This window comes from Anarrhichthys ocellatus, unplaced genomic scaffold (assembly GCF_004355925.1).
Source record: "Anarrhichthys ocellatus isolate YVR2014 unplaced genomic scaffold, GSC_Weel_1.0 scaffold35, whole genome shotgun sequence".
In the NCBI taxonomy this organism is placed as follows: domain Eukaryota; kingdom Metazoa; phylum Chordata; class Actinopteri; order Perciformes; family Anarhichadidae; genus Anarrhichthys; species Anarrhichthys ocellatus.
In genome coordinates this window covers 4,917,601-4,934,073 of record NW_022280065.1, presented here as the reverse complement: position 1 = coordinate 4,934,073, position 16,473 = coordinate 4,917,601, and the positions used below count along the sequence as shown (strand labels likewise).

Below are 16,473 nucleotides of genomic sequence, written 5' to 3'. Positions count from 1 at the left end.
TTTAAGCCAGGTGATATTCTATGTGATGCTACTTGTGTTTTCCAACCTATAATATTACAGGAGTTCTGCATGGCTGACTACAAATCACAGCACTCTACTCCATAAGTCTCTCCATCCCTGCTGTCATCAGTGTCCTTGAAGTGTTTTTAATGGCAGTGCTGCATGAGAGCAAATAAAGAGAGATGGGTGGAGTCGGACTAATCAATGGCTGCTGCGTTAAACGCTTTAGTCCAGTGGATCCAGTGGATCTTGTCATTTCTCATCAACATACAGTCTCTTTGTACCATCAGCTCCCTTTCCTAGTCCGATGATAACAAATGACACGTTGACCTTTCAGAGTACGATTCACCTGGTTTTGCTAGAAAAGTGAGGACTCAAGTCACAGCAGGCGTTCGCTCCACTTTTGCTCTCTCTTCTCACCATGTGTCATCTGAAACCTCTCGGGCCAGATTTGGCAGGTTTGATGGTTTATCTTGGACACTTTGCTGAAGATGTCAACAGTTTGATTTGAGGGAATTTCCAGGTGTTACTATCTGCCAGTATATTGGAACCGATATGAATGTGCAAGTGTCTTGAGGGGGATAGCTAGCCTTGTGCAGTAGTAGTTGAAAGACTTCGAGTCTTAATGAAATTTTACAAGACAAAGTCAAATATTTAAAGAAAGTAAGAAAAATGACTTCCCAGCCGTCGGGTTGGGAACCACCGGCCTAGTAGGTTCCTATTTCCAAGTACTAGGGTGTCGAGTACAATTGCTTTCAGATAACAGACAATAAAAAATGTTCCCGAAATAAAGTCTTTTTAAAAAACAACTTTATTAATACTTTCTCTTTTGTTAAAAACAGAATATATAAAAAAGGATATAATTCAGAGTTATTTGTTTTACAGAGAATAGTGGCTTTTGCTTCAGAAAACAGAAACAAATCACTACTTGTAAAATGTGAAAAATAAAAGTCCTTCCCCTGCAGTGACTGAGCTTAATCGAGTCAGCATTAAAAGAAATAAACGTTTTCCTTTTCTTACCAGAAAAAAAGTCTGTGGAAAGTCTATAATAAACACGGTGTTGATGCTACATTAAGGCAAAACCCCCTACAGACACGTGGAAAACTTCCTTGGTAAAGTGACAATGTCGTTTTTTTACTTAAATATAGTCTTTGAAATTAAATAAAACTTGAAAATGAAAAGCTTTTCAAAAAGCAAAGCAAGTATTGCACAGACAGATCTCCTTGTACACTTTAAAAATGATCAACTCACTAGTACACCCCAGAGGAGAAATCTACAGCAGAGGTTTTCAGAGGAAGCAGCTGCTGTTGGACACATTCCTATTTGTCTTTGTTTATAACGTTGTGGCACTGCATCTAGTAGAAGAGCATTTTGTGCTCATCATTTTTTACTTTGTTGGCATTGAGATAAAAGGTGCATCAGTCTATGAAATCAGGCTTGTTCTTTTGGACAAGTGGCAGTTAATCAACAATACCCGTTCCAACGTGAAGGAGGCCGAGTGAGTGTCAGCAAGGTGCTGCATTCATGTTCAAGCTCAGTTCTGGTGGGCTCAAAAAAAAAAAAAAAAAAACCTTCAAGAACCCCATTGAACTGAGAGACGACAAGAATGGGACCATGGTGGTCTTAGTGCCTGGTGTATCTTATTAGTATGCAATGCTATACCCAGAGCAGCGCTGCTTAGCCTCTAAATACCCCCTTATTGGCGTGGACAACATGGAACATGACAAACAAGAAATGAAATAATATTTCTTAATAAAGAAAAAAAGCATTTCACTCTAACACAATAAAACTCAGCTCTCAAATCAAAAACATAAGCTTTAAAATTTCAGGAAGCATTAAAAATATATATATAAAAAACCTCCATTATGTACAGTGTTTAGCTATTCTAAAACACAAGAGTCATCATATGGTTTAGGTTCTGGGGAGAGGAGCCTGACACACAAATTCAAAAACAAATGTGTCTATTCTGTATCAGGTCAACTGATGCAATAATTTAAAGACAACGAGAGCCTAAACTAAAAACTAAATCTTGTGGCAGGGGCTGTATAAAACAAACAAGATCTGGACAGAATGACATGCAAACAATCACTCAGACAAACTGACGTCCAAAGGGACGATGGTAAATAACATTCACACACACACACACACTGAGGGAGGGGTTTGAGTGTGTCGATCTTTGAATATGCTCAGGAGTTTCTCTATGTTTGGTAGTTCAAGGAGTCCAGACAGGAAACACAGACGGATGATAAATGTTCCTTCTAAGATGAGTGTCCGGTGAAGTCGTCTATGCATGGTAGATCTTGTGGTCGTACTCTGTTGTAGAGCAGCTGTGAGGAGAGGCCATTTCTCTGTGAATGGGTGCGGGGATGCTGCTGCGGTGTTGGTGGTTGTCGGTCAGCGTCAGGTTCAGCAGGCTGGTGCAGGTGGGCAGGTAGACGTGCTGCACGTGCTCCACCTCCGACCGACACACGGGACACATCTGAGGGTAGAGGAAAGAAAAAGGGTTTAGAGTTTGAATTCGTTTATTCTCCAATATTGAGCTAATTTAGGCTTTGAGCCAAAGTGGTTCAACTAATGCACTCAAGTTGTGAACCCAATGGCAATATATTTCGGCACGCTTAGGATATCTCCTCAAACAACAATAATTTCACAGCCACATTACACCAAGTTAACATTTGTACCAGTCTTGTAATGTATGATAAAGTGGGTCAAAGCATACGTTGCCAGTAAACACGTGACTTAAAACCAAGGAGGTGTCAAAGCCAGCAAAACGGTGCACGCTAAGAGAATGTGTAACCGCAACTGCTCAGTGGCACAGCAACTTGCTCTCTCATCAAATGAGCTGTGAAGAGTAATGTTGACTGCCATCAAGGCAACTAATTAGGCACCTCTCAGGTCATCCGTCTGTTATTCAAGACCCAACGACACCGTGACAAATAGACAGCAACAGGCAAGGCCAGCTCAATCATGAAAAAGGTGTAATGGATAGCTATAATTGGAAAATGGGTTTCACAATCATGCTGAAAGCAGCGGAACTTTACTTCTCGCCTTCTTGAGTTCCTACCAACTCATGCGTCAATTAGCTGGGTGTGAAGAAGAGCCTCACCTGCAGCTGATTTGCACAGGTCTGGCAACACACCATGTGTCCGCAGGGGCAGAACGCAGCATCTATCTCCTCCTCGCAGCAAAGCATGCACAACAGGGCCTCTCTGAGCTTCTGCAGCCGCTCCTGCAGGGCTCGGCTCTGCTGGCAGCTGCCGCAGTCCATCCCGTCGTCCGGCTGGTCGTCCTGACTCGGGGAGCGTGAAGGAGAGGAGCGTCCGTCGCTGCCGGACCCCAGGTCCACGACACCGGAGTTGTAGAGCGAGCGGCGGGCGTGGTCGTAAACCTCCTTGGAGGTGCGTCGGATGTCGAACACATACTTCTTGCCCAGGTTGATGTTTTCGTTGAGGAAGAGGGAAGCTAGGTGGCCCTTAAAGTCTCGGCTGTACTGCATCATCACCGCATTAGTAACTGTGTCACACCTGGAAATCAAAATAAGACGAGACACGATTGCTACGGTCAGAAAAATCAAAGCATTCGACCAGACAAACTGCCAATTCCAAACTAATCTGCACTATGCATCTGCCTTACAACCTCTTCACAGTTGTGGAGGGCACGTCTGTTTATCCAGTATCACCCTTGCACTGTTTATCTAGGCACGCAACACCTAATTCATCCTGTACCGATGCCACATTCACCACTGTGAGATAAACACTAGTTTCTGAGCAGGCAGGGCGAAGACATGCCCGCCAAAAAAAACAAATCTGCAGACTCCGAGCTAAAACCCATCCCCGAAACAAAAGGACAGGGCTGTCTTTTGTACCTTTGTGCTATTGTGACTGACTGACAACAATTTCATAGCTCAGCCATTTGAATTGTCCCTGCTCACTGCAAACACACACACACACACACACACACACACGGAAAAATGGCACCTCTACCAACAAGATTGTGGTGTGCAATCTACATTTCCATCCACACTCATTCAGGTCAATTACATGTTTTACCCACTGCACCTGTATTTATACCGTTAAAAAGCAACAATGTGTACAAATGTGGAACAATCAGGAAGCACCGCATGCCAAGTAGAGCAGAACAAATGTTTCACACATGTTAGATGTTTGTTTCCCCACCTCTTTTATAATCTACCAGTCGTTAGTGAAGGCCACTAACAAGTAACTGACATGAACAAGTAACTGCTCTGGAACACTAAAGCGTGCTTCAGTGAATAGAGAGATTGTTCTAAAGCAGGTCAGACTTGTGAATGACTAACAGCGTACTGTTGACTTTATGTCTTCAGCTCTCACCTGTAGAAGGCGTGGGTCTCTGTAATGGCTCGGTACAGACCACTGGCTGCCCGGTTACTGATCAGCTTGAACAAAAGCACCACGCTGTCACTCGTGTCCTTGGTAACTGTCAAGTACACGCTCTTCCCCGACTGGGTGGCAATCTGGATGATTGGATAGCTTATTCTGAGATGAGGCAAACAGAGAAGAGATTGTTAAATGTTCTTACATCAAACATGTAGTTCCTAAAAACAATCACAAAAATTTGCATCCTCGACACCTACTGCGACATGAAACATGCCATCACTAGAGCTATTTGCAGATGTCCGAGTGGAGCATACCTGTTGACTAAACTGAAGTCCTCCTTGCAAATGGCGATACCCTCAGGGCCGACTCCTATGGCCAACCGTTGACCATTTGCATCGCGAGCCCAGTGCCACTCCACGCCGTAATGCTCCAGAGAGGAGACCAGCTGCAGGGCCTGATACTCCACTGAGCCCTGGCTCAAACCCTCCAGAGCCTTGTGTCTGGATACGATACTGCAGACGGGTTGGGGGGGGAGAGGGGGGGAAGAAAAGAAAACCGTTTATTTAGCTCTAAAGCTCATATTGGAAATTTTCTGACAAGGTTCGTCATACACATAATTTTTTAATCAGTAACACCCACTGTGACAAGTGTATTGTATAAGCAGGATAAATGAAACACTACAGAGTGTGTTTTTAGCTGTCAAAGTTGAACATGTCAGGCATAAAGCACTGATGCTAAACTGGTTCTTTTAAGACAACTATACTTGTGAGATCAATGCTTGGGGAGCAAAGCTGATTACTTCTTTTACACAGTGAGATCTGCCAATTTCCACTGTGATGGAAAATGCCTGGTGGCCATGGGTGGAAGTAAAAAAAATAAATATTGTATTTACTCTTGTTCATGCAACAAAGTTGCTTTTTGTACTTTGAGTATTTCTAAAAATCTGAAACATGTTTTAAGTATTTTTTTTTTTTTTTTTTAAGTATCCTATGAAATGTTCAGACAGAAATATTTGGGTAATTGATGCACCTGCATACATGCTGGAGGTGAGTGCAGGTGTAGCGGTGAACAGCGGTGCCTGCTGGTTTGATACAGCAATTGGATAAAATAATTTATTGGAGCTGGTCCAGCACATGGGTCTTAATGATGTATACATTTAGACTCTGCATGTGAGGAACAAATGGTTCCAGTGCGCACTCCAAAGGCTACAACCACAAAATGGAGACACTGCATTTATTCCCCAACAGGCATTTCTGTCGAAAGAGCGGTGCGGCATTTGCACAATGCAATGGGATCCATCTTCTCGGACTCCAAATCCTTGCACTAGGGAAACTTTGTTTCCCTCTTCTTGTTAACTTATTATTATTATTATTATTATGACCAATTTCCAGTCGTCTTGTGGAAACTACCCCAAAACCCTTAGATCAAGTGATGGTTTCAGGTCAGGGTAGGTTTTTTTGAGCATGCCATGTATTCACAATTAAGAGCATTTCAACTTCCTGCTCTTCTTGAGGCCCATGTTGGGTTGCTTTGAGAGCGTTGTACCTGTTGATGGTTGCAGTGCTGGGCTCCTCTCCACACAGCTCTGTGTACCAGTACTTGGCTGTGTTTTGGTTGTAGTCGCCAAACTCGGCCTGTGCCAGGAGTGCGCTCAGCTCTTCCGCTTGTTCCGAGCCCATACGTAGGTGACCGTTGTGGAGGTCCTCCTTTACGTGCATGAAGAAGACGTGTCTGGCGGACAGAAAGCAAACAGAGCAAATGGGAAATTAATTAATGTGATGACAGACTCTTCACTATAAGTTTTTTCCAGAGAGAAGACAAATCGTCATCTGTACCACGGTGTACCCGATCATAAACACCGCCCACTTTCACTGTTCAACCGACTTGCATGTGTTATCGTTGAGGAGTCTGGTGCACACACGGGCCAGAGCCCGTGTGTGCACCACGGGGCTATTACGGGGCTAGAATGTCACCACGGACAGCAGTTGTTTGAGTGTGTGTGAAGCAGAAGGAAAAGCAACTGTGACAAACTTCTCTTCCTCACAACACACTATTAGAACTTCCTTTAATAGTGAATTCACTTGAGGCTCTTAAAAGTGGAAGTTGCGAGTGGTTTTCTCCAGTAGAGGAAGTACTTGGACTTTTAACCTGGTGACTCAGTGGGCAATTGTGCTTGTACTGGATCTCCTTTGCCAAAGCGTGAGCAGGATGAACGTCGAATGCAATAATGGGACTCAACGTGAATTCCAATGGCCCTCATCCTGTCTGTGTGGCTTGGTGTCAAAATGTGGTCCAAGCATGCCCATTTAAAGACAAGCCTCCACTGGTCTTGTTTTGCCCGACTTGGGGGATTTTTCGTTTGAAAGGAGGTGTGTTTTATGATGAGACAGTTGAGAAAATACTTCAAACATTAATGGAAGTCAAAAACACAGTTGTTATTGTTGGGGCCGAATGATTAAATGAGAACACGGAGTTCTGGTGTAGTCAACGTAAACAGCTAAATCCTCAAAAAAAATAAATAAGGCACGGCTGGTCCTTTCCATTGTTTTGACCAGAAGATGTGAGGAATTCTTTCCTTCTCGCAGCGGGAGACAAAACGTCAAAAGGAGTAACACCCTGACCGACTCAATCCTTGCATCACGAAGAGCGTTGAACGAGAGTAACCTAAACTGATCCTTGAGATTACCTACGACACAGTGGCCTTAAGAAGATTGTACAAGCAAAGGGCCTACTTCCAGTCACCTACTTCTGTGACCACAAACCAGTTTGACAGCTCGTCACGAGCCAATGTTGACCTATCCTTACATTTCCTTTTCAATTAATGAAAGAGATGTCATGTGACTCCGGCCATGCCGTGCATTCAGTGAACGCGAGGAAGAAAGTCATGGTAGTGCCGTTTGTTTTTACAATCAAATATTTTTCATATGCCAATTCATTCATACATACATACATACATACATACATACACACACACACACGTAGAGTATTGGTTGAAAGCCCTAGTAGAACTCACTTGACGATGACAGAAATGAAAGTATGGCTTCCTGTGCTGAGAAAGTTTCTAGCAGTAGAACAGTTTAATCTGTCAAAAAAAAAAAATTTTGTTTTACCCACCGCATCCTGATGTAGTAGACTAAAAGCAGACTGCGCCAGAAACTGCTCATTTCCGCCCCCCCCCCAAAAAAAAAAAAAGATCCTCCCTTGGGCTACAGTTCTCTTTGAAGCATGATGCAAAGAGAGACATTTTTCATTTTTGCAAATCAGGTCACACCGTGACTTGAGGATATTTGAGAGGGTTTAGAGGGACACTGAGCAGAGGGGGGAGGTAGCGCTCAATCCCCCCTTTTATTAAGTTTATATAAACCTATTGTGTTTTGTTTATTTAGAAAATGCACCTTCCCGAGCAGTCTCGTGGGATCCACATGGGATGCAGAATAAGCTGGACGTGACGTTTCCTCCGGCCTCTTATGGGACTAAAAACCAGCCTCTTGAGGGAGCAGCGCACAACTGGCTGGCAGAATGGGCTCGCTTGTGTATTGCATCGGCGTGCAACAACAGAGGCACACCTCAGCCAACGCACATTCACGGCGCTTCCAAGGAGTAACAACAGGAGCGCAAGCAGCTGTGAGGCACAGAAACGGAGTCGCTCTACACCACGCCTGATAACGCCAGACCATAACAACGAAGCCCCCGTAGCTGACTAGCCTCAGGCATAACAAACATGGCTTTGATATGGTGTTAAACATCCCATTCCCTCCAACGCACAAACACACACACACACGCACAAACACTGCTCTCTATTGTGTCAGGCGCAGCAGGCGTCATGTGATGTAGAGCTGCTAGTTAGCTACCTGTCTGATGCAAACAATAGGGCCGACCGGAGTTTACTTCAGGGCGCCGACAAAAGGTTACTACAGGGCAAGCCGCGGAGGTTACTATAGTTCAGGCGGGGATTGACAAGAGGTTGATATCAGTCACTGTGCTGCTCAGCTAGTCATTTAATATGGGGGAAAGCTTCCTTCAGGACAAGTCTCGGCCTGTTGGTTTGGTGTTGTGTGACTGACAGAATATGGATGGTTTGAACCTCAGCAATGTTTCACTAAACCGACCAGCTGCTGAGCAAGACGTTTAACTCCTACATTCTCAGTGTGTTGTGGGTGTCCGCATGTGTAAACAGGTGTGCGTTTAGAAGCAAACAACTACAAGGCGTACAGTAGAACAGGTTAACAGGCCCTGCAGCAAACTACAGTTTAGACGATAGCGGCTCCTGCACGACTTCCCCAAGGCTGAATGACATGCACTCTGCCAAACGCCACAAAAACATGACTGAAATCCACAACACACAGCTGCTTTCACAAGCAGATGGTAACAATTTATCCCACCGAGGCTCCTGTGAAGCTATACTGCTACTGTATCTGCTCTAAATACCAGCTTTGTGCAGCGGGGGGGAACTCGCTGCATAACTCCTGTCATGATCACAACGACGGGACACGTTTTGTACGGATTACCCCACAGTAAGTAGATGGCTTCTCAGAAGGACTTCCCTTCATCAGTCTACTCAGGCGGTGTAGTGCTGCCTCAGCACCCGTCAAGGACCGTCCAACATCGGAGAGACAACAGTCCATAAATCCATCGTCTCACGTGGTGTTTGAGGCCGATTGGTTGGAACTCAAAAAAACACTTTTTCAAACGTGTCCTCAGTGGGCACGACATTTGAGACCTACTGAAAATAAGACTGTTATCTGTACAAACCCCTTCAGGGTTACCGTAAACAAGGGAACAAGACAAGAGACAGAACGGATAATTGCTCAACCAAACGACCGTGTAAACCACCGTGACTGCCTTGAGCGTGACTTGGCCAGACGGAATCACAGGAATCCGTCTCTTGTTGGGACGTGAGGATGCCACGCTGCACCGGCCGTTTCAAAGCAGCTCGGCCTCTCCCCTGTGTGCTTCAGCCCGGTTTGAGTCACCATGTCAGTGACTAACACACATTACTATTCAGACACATTTGCACGTGCATCATGACTGGGTCATCCGTGGACACTGCAGTCATCAGCACAGCACCGCCGCCTTCTTTAGACCTCGCTAACGAACCAGGCAGAGACAGAATGACAGGTAGTGTGCGCTGAGAGTTTCCTGGCCTACTTTTAGTGTATTACAGTGTGTAGATCTCATTGCGCCGTAATTCATGGGCGATAACGCATAATCAAAGTCTTAAGAGGCTCTCTTCAGTGTTCAGACGCCTGTGAATGCCAACAGCATATCGGAGAAGTATTCAAAATGCTATTGTGGGGGAGGGAGAGGCTCTGTTGGGTGCTGCACGAATGTTTGAACACTACTGCCTGGCTGGAGTAATTCAATTAAAGCAGGCCACAACCCTGAAACAGAAGATTTGAAAATAGGTCACTGGCTACAGAGCTGAGCTAAGGAGTTGGGGGTGAGATGTCTAATTTTTTTTTAAGCAGATTTCTTTCTGCCCCGTCTTTGAACCATTCAAAGTTAGAACACCAAAATATCCCAAAATGCAGTGTTAGCCGTTTAACTTTTTATACAAGAATTTGAGAAATCTTTGCAAGACTTTACATGCCCTCCGGTGCCAGAGAACGGGGAGGAACAGACGTACTTGGTCAAGTCACCGGACACTCATTACCAAGTCAACTAAACCCTCTCTAGTCTGTTCAGCCCCATCTATAAAGCCATTGTCTCATTTTAATGTTTTCTGCCCCAACCCAGGGTCTATCCTCCCAGTCGGCAGAATGTCAGCCGCCTCACTTCACAAGCAGAACAAAACGTCCCCACAAACTGAAACCTAACACCTCTGCCTAGAGACTGCACCTCATCCAGCCAATCACCAGCAGAGTTTTGGAGCTCATCGGCTGGGCTCTCAACAATGCGGTTTGTAAGCTAGTCAAATGACACACTGCCAGGAGCTGTGCGCTGTGAGGTTACTAGCGGTCAATGAACTATAGTAAACCCTGCTCTTTTCCCCAGAGTGGGTTGAATGGAAAGTCAGACTGAAAGGCTTATCCAAGTTATAACCAGAAAGTTGCCAAACAATAAAATGTCATGCACTAGATGTAAAACAGACAGGCCTTCGCTCTGTGCCGAGTTGAGAAGCAATAAAACAAAGAAGCTGTTTGTATGCTAAATGCCTTGTGTTACAGGCGGGTGCTCTGTACTGGATGGTAAAACACTGATTACAGCTCAGCATCAATCCTAAATTCAGGCGCCAAAGAAATAAAACAATTCTGTCGTTCTTGGATACGGGCTAATGTTATGAATTCAAACAAGACAAATCAGGGCTAGGTTACTCGAGTGCACAACAAACAGAGGCGGAAATAAACTCAGAGCTAAAAGCTACCGACGATGGAGCGTGCTGATAAATAATTTGGGGGGTGCTTTTGAACACTTGAAGACCCAAAGGCATCTTGTGTGATCTTCGGCTTGATCGTCTCTGTAGCCTCCCACAGTGAGCTAAACATTGCAACTTCTGTGTGACCTGAATAAATTACCTCAAATTGTTTTCGGCAGAGCATTCAGTTGAAAATGCAGAGTAGAGAGAATTTATGGGTGAACTAACGTATGATAAAACTGCAATTTATTGTTGTAAAACAAAGCTGAATCATGCAGAATATTAAGTCCGGCTGCACAAGAATTGCAGGGCTTCTGCGATTTATCAATGACGCTTAGTGTAAATGTTGGTACATCTATGCAAAGTCATGCCTTTTATTGTAAAATCGTTTCTCAGTTGATCCGTGCTACAAACGCTACATAGGGTTGGAAACTATGCCACCGTGCACTGGGGGAAAGGCAGGGAAACACCCTGCACAGATCGATCGGCTGTCGCAAGGTTAACACGGGCATTCACCTCTGCAGATTTAGTCTCCTGTGCCTGTGACCAGAATGTCTGTGAACTGCCTGGGATTATGTAAGAAGGGAGGAACACAGTCAGGTGAGCGCAATGACAGCAGTTTAGCAGTGTCCTTAAAGTTGGATTTAAAGATGAGATATTTTTAGTTTTATTTTAAGTTAAGTTTATCTTTAACACCCGAGGAGGTAAACAGATTAACAATCAGTACCTCTGATAAAGCCTGTACTAATAGCTGTGCCCTTTCAGGACATCCAACGTTTGCCTGATCAGAATGCTAAATACGAGGGCTAATGAAGGGAAAACATTCACATGTTTAAACCAGAAACACCCCCCGAGCAGTGGTGTTTAATGATGCAGATAACACAGGCTGTTGTTGAGGCCCTTGGGCCAGTGGTCCCTTAACCAATGAAAAGTGGCGTTTCCTTCTGTTGATGCATCATGGAAACACAGATAAAGGCGAACCTGTTGTTTCTGAGCAAATATATTTCAGAGAACTGCTTTTGTTTTCCACTGGCATAGAATAAAAATGATTACGCCAAAAATAATGTTTCAGTGCAACTCCATCTCAAACCACTGGAAGGTTTGTATGGCCCAGTTTTCTGTCTTTGATCAACTGCCCAAAATAGAAGCTAATGGCCAATTTTACGCATTTACAAAAAGTGTCTCAATGGCAAAGCAAGCAGGGAAACACTAGCATTATAAAATGTGAGGTGCGTGCGGCAGAAAAATTACGTCACTGCAAATCAAATTGTTTACAATAATACGAGATCCCTCATTGGCGTGGTGGAGGGCGGTTTATGGCGTTTTGCGCACTTGTTATCTTCTAGCATCTTCAAACTAGACGTTTTGTTTGTACGCCCTCTGGCATGTCGGAGAATGCTGCAACAAAGAACACAATAAGCATAAATGCCTTTGTGCATGCTCGTAACTCACGCTCCCTCTGTGGAGGACAACGCCACATGCGAGTATGAACAAAGCTTAAGCCTTGCAACTCAAATAGATGTACCTGCACTTTGGCGCTGCGCAGTAGTAGTACCTAAAAAGGTTATATATAGCTATTACAGATTTTAGGAAATTGGTTTAAAATGAGTTTGATTCTGCACAGTACACTTTTAGCACAGGTGGGCCCCACAAAAAGAGGAAAAATGAAGTAACACAAAAGTATCCAAATAGTCAGCTGCATGTGAGCAAGATCGTGCAAGTGACCTGCTAGGATTTTTACACCGCAGCAGAGTACACAGCAGCTTATATAAGCAGCTCTGTGTGCAGTCAGTACCGTGCAGGTTATGTAATGAGGCCTAAAAGAAGGGCGTTGAAAAAGACGCCCACCCCTCAGCTCAACTGAGAGTCATGGCACCATACAGTCCCTTTTGCTTTGTCCATAAGCTGCTGAGAATATTTACTCCAGCTCACATGCACTTGGGGAACTAATGAAACATGCTGTGTGGTTATAAAGTGGGTGTGTCCACAGTCTCATGGTGGGTTACAGCTTCTGAAACAAACGTGGTGTTGGGCACACTGACATTTCTGTAGACAAGAATGGGACATATTTCTATTGGCACGTTGTAACAGAAATGTACAATGCGTTTGCCACGACGACGAGTGCCTGCTTGCCTGCAGTCGGGACAAGTTGAGTGGGGACATTGGTAGCCTAAAGTAGGTCAAAAGTGACAGCACAAGAAGTGAGTGAAACGGGAGCCCACCTGCTTCTCAACACGCTAATTTACTCACATTATGAACATATTCCCTGCAGGTCGAGGTAGACATTTTAAATGCAAGTTTAGAAAATGAATAAGTCACAGAAATGCAATGTATAATTTTATGACCCTTTTATAAATGGGGCGTAGCGGTTTCCCAGACCTATGTTGCTCCCCCAAAATGCCACTGCTGTGCACCATCAACACCGTGCCGTCATCTCTAAAATTGATGCCAGTGTTAGCTTAAGCACCACTTAAATGATATCACATGAGCAGATGGATGGCATGAAGGCTGCGCCAAAATTAAACAACCCCACACATCTTAAGCTCACCTTTTTTTTTGTTTGTTTACAAGCCCATAACCCTCACCCGACATCAGCCATCTGTTGATAACCCCTGCTAATCTAGTGGAGGTCAGAGCGCAGGCAGCCAAGTGTCTTTCAAGCTCACTCTCCCCCCCCCCACCACCTTTCACTTTTTGTTTCAAAGGGTTGCCAAATATGGGGTAAAGTGTGGGTCGGGTGAGCGGGATGAACAGGGAGGACATGCGAAATGGGACAGTTTATATCAGACAGCAAGAGAATAAAGTTGATATATTTGTATTTGATAAGAGTGCAGTGAATGGAGGTAAACGGGAGTGGGAAAACAGCTGAAGATGGGGCAGTGGGTGAACTGGGGTGCAACTGAGAGCGTACTGGAATGCTGAGCAAATCCTGGCCAAGGCAGATACATGTCAGTTCAATTAACAGTTCTCGCGGCATGCTGCGTTAGAGGGAGAGAGAGAGGGCAAGAGCAGCGTGGCGGAGTTTAAAAAGAGACCAAACTGTCTGCCCTCCCTCCACATCATGGTTCCAGCTCTGCAGTATGAAAACACCCGTGGCACTGCCTGAGGTGAATGTAACATCCACGGTATCACGCCAGACACTGTGTGTAGAACAAGTTTTTGGACAGGTTCTGAGGACTGTGACTGCTATTTATAACTTAAAACGAAACTGGGGCTGGGGAATACCAAGTCAGAATCTAGACTTGACAAGGCTTGTTACTTTACTCTGAATAATGTTTTGTTTTTTTTCCCTTTCATTAAACTAACCAATGCGTTATCTGCTGTGGCAGCTTTTCGCGTGGCTATTATGTGTCTAAAAGGAAAATATGTAGCTTTCAAAAACTATTACAAGTATCACTATGAAAACCAGCTTCAATCTGTTTCTATGAAAACAAAACCAATGGAGGAAAACAACCAACACACAGTTTCCAAACAGCATCTGCAAAAAAAAAAACAACCAAATATAGCAGCATGCTTTTGTTCAGACAAAAATGGCCACAAACAATTGAAACAAAAAAAAAACAAACAAAAAAAAAAAAAAAAAAGCAAAACAAATGTTTTTTCGAGTTGAATGGGGGCAGTGACAGAGGTCCTGGCTGTCGCTCAGAGGGTCCCTCGGGGCCGGCACAGAGTGACACAGAGCCCCGGGGTGGCTGGATCACATTTCCTGCCTGGAGCTCCACCAAAACGACCTTTAGTAACCCCGGAAGGGCCCGGAGAAGAGGTTACTAGAGGACGTTCTAGTGTATTGTAAACAAAGTGATCAGATTATGAGCTGGGATTTTCACCAACGGAGACTTATTTCCACCATGAGCTCATCATTGCATGTCAATCAGTCATGAAAGTATTTGTTAACAAAAACCACAGACCAGATCTAATTCTTACTGAGCTCTTTCAGAAGAGGCGATGAGCTAATTTGCAGGTGCTTGGCGACAAAGGACATGATTAATTATCCATTTATATACCCATATAGACAAACATGGTGAGTTTCAAGAGGCAAATTTGCACACAGTGTCTGTGCAAGCACGCGAGTTGGTAAACGTACCTCGTCTGTTCCTGCAGAATGAGATGGGGCTCCACGAAGAACTTGACCCGCAGCCTCAGTCGACAGGGCGTCACGTTATCCATCTGCTGGCAGATGCGGTTCCTCAGATTCAGCCACAGGTTCTCCCCTTTGCTGCCTGTGAACTGCAGCCCAAAGTAGTCCGTCTCAATTATGCCCAACTTTCTGCAAACCTGGAAATAGATGAAAGATAAGGGTCACAAAGGTGGCTTTTCAACAAAGAAATTCAAATAGGATTCAGTAATTGGGAGGGAAAGAGTATAATGGGACATCATTTTTCACAGCAGGACTGTAGACGGGTCCTTGAACAAGACAAGACTCCATATTGGCTCTGGTCTGCCAGTGGAGAGTGGCAAGAATCAACAGAATCCCCCAACAGGAATCAATAAAGGTTCACAAGATTTAAGAGGAAAGAAAAATAAGGCTGCTTTTATCACTTTCTCCATTCGGATTTATGCTACCCCATTACTACTACTACTACACAGATAAAACCCATCAATATGCTGAAGCTCGTGATAGGGCTCTCCCACGGTAAAGGGGCTCATCAAACCCACAATCCCACGCCCCCTCAGCGCGGCAGCGGCCACGGGGTTATTACTGAACTGCTGATGAACGTCTGCCGGGGGGCCCGGAGGATGAGATCAAACTCATTCATACCCACAAGTTAGGGACATGCCATGCATTTGAAGTAGCGTCCACTTCGGAGGGAAACGAGTTAAATATCTGAACAACTGAGTTCAGACTGAAGTTTCGGTTTGAGTGGAGCGAGAACGTCGAGTGGTTGCAGAAGAATGAACTCAAGTAACCCTGACAAAGCCACACGCCTCCGACCAACTAAAGACATGCAGGTAGAGGCGACCGGTTTAACAGCGATGTATCGAAACTTTCATACAGCTATATCAAGTCATACGTTTCGATCATATATCGACATTTTAAGGTTTCATTGTTACGAACACATGTGTTTTTTTCTTCCCTGCACGTTGCGCGCAGAAGAACATTTTGTTTTCGCAGTCCCTTGTGTGGAACACCAAAGCAGATGCATCACTAGTTTTGTTAACAGAATAAGTAACGTTACACAGCGGATATCAAGTCAAGCAGCGATTGCGTCCTATTCAAGTATTCCTCTTTATGCCTAAGCTGGCTTCAATTCCGCACTCTTCTTTACCAGGAGTCACTAACAAGCGATCGAGCTGAAGTTTGGGGAAAATTGAAAATCTAAAGTTTCGCGAGATAATTAGAGCACTGCTGCACTGCCTGGTCGTGACACGGTGCTTACAAAAAAAATAAAAAATCATATGATGATGACCAGACGTGATGTGTATTCCAGCACAGCCTACCTTATTCAGACAGTCTTCACCGTTTGCCTTCGCATCAACTTCCACTTCCATCACCACAGAATCCGGCCGAGTAACGTGGCAGAGCATTTTGGCTGTGAAATCTTTGGTGTGCCACTCTTTTAAAATAATAAAAACACTTCTCGAGCCTTCTGTAAACACCCCCTCCTACATCAAGCCGTCGTCACTTTCATAGCCCTTCCAGTCCTTGTGGCGAGTCTGTAGCCACCAGCTGTAGGCTATATCAATGAAATACCATGCACGGGCTCCGCCTACTTACAGCTGTCCAACCGTGGCGCGTTTGACATCCTCGAACCAATCAGAAGT

General features: G+C 44.6%; 1 protein-coding gene across 1 annotated transcript; it reads right to left on the bottom strand.

Moving 5' to 3' along the window:
- Window positions 1–766: 766 nt before the first annotated feature.
- mylipa (myosin regulatory light chain interacting protein a) lies at window positions 767–16,353 on the bottom strand. The gene is made up of 7 exons (XM_031866537.1): window positions 16,150–16,353; window positions 14,795–14,985; window positions 5,901–6,086; window positions 4,670–4,867; window positions 4,350–4,514; window positions 3,107–3,524; window positions 767–2,479 (listed from the first exon to the last, which is right to left on the bottom strand). The coding sequence occupies exons 1-7, from the start codon at window positions 16,234–16,236 to the stop codon at window positions 2,285–2,287; spliced, it is 1,440 nt and encodes a 479-aa protein (XP_031722397.1). The 5' UTR covers window positions 16,237–16,353; the 3' UTR covers window positions 767–2,284.
- Window positions 16,354–16,473: the final 120 nt, after the last annotated feature.

Bases quoted from the DNA above. Each gene is read 5' to 3' on its own strand.
- mylipa (XM_031866537.1), bottom strand. From the start codon at position 16,236: ATGCTCTGCCACGTTACTCGGCCGGATTCTGTGGTGATGGAAGTGGAA. The intron at 4,868-5,900 runs GTACAACGCTCT...ACCCGTCTGCAG, and splicing joins AGCACTGCAACCATCAACAG to TATCGTATCCAGACACAAGG. The intron at 3,525-4,349 runs GTGAGAGCTGAA...TTTGATTTCCAG, and splicing joins GAGACCCACGCCTTCTACAG to GTGTGACACAGTTACTAATG.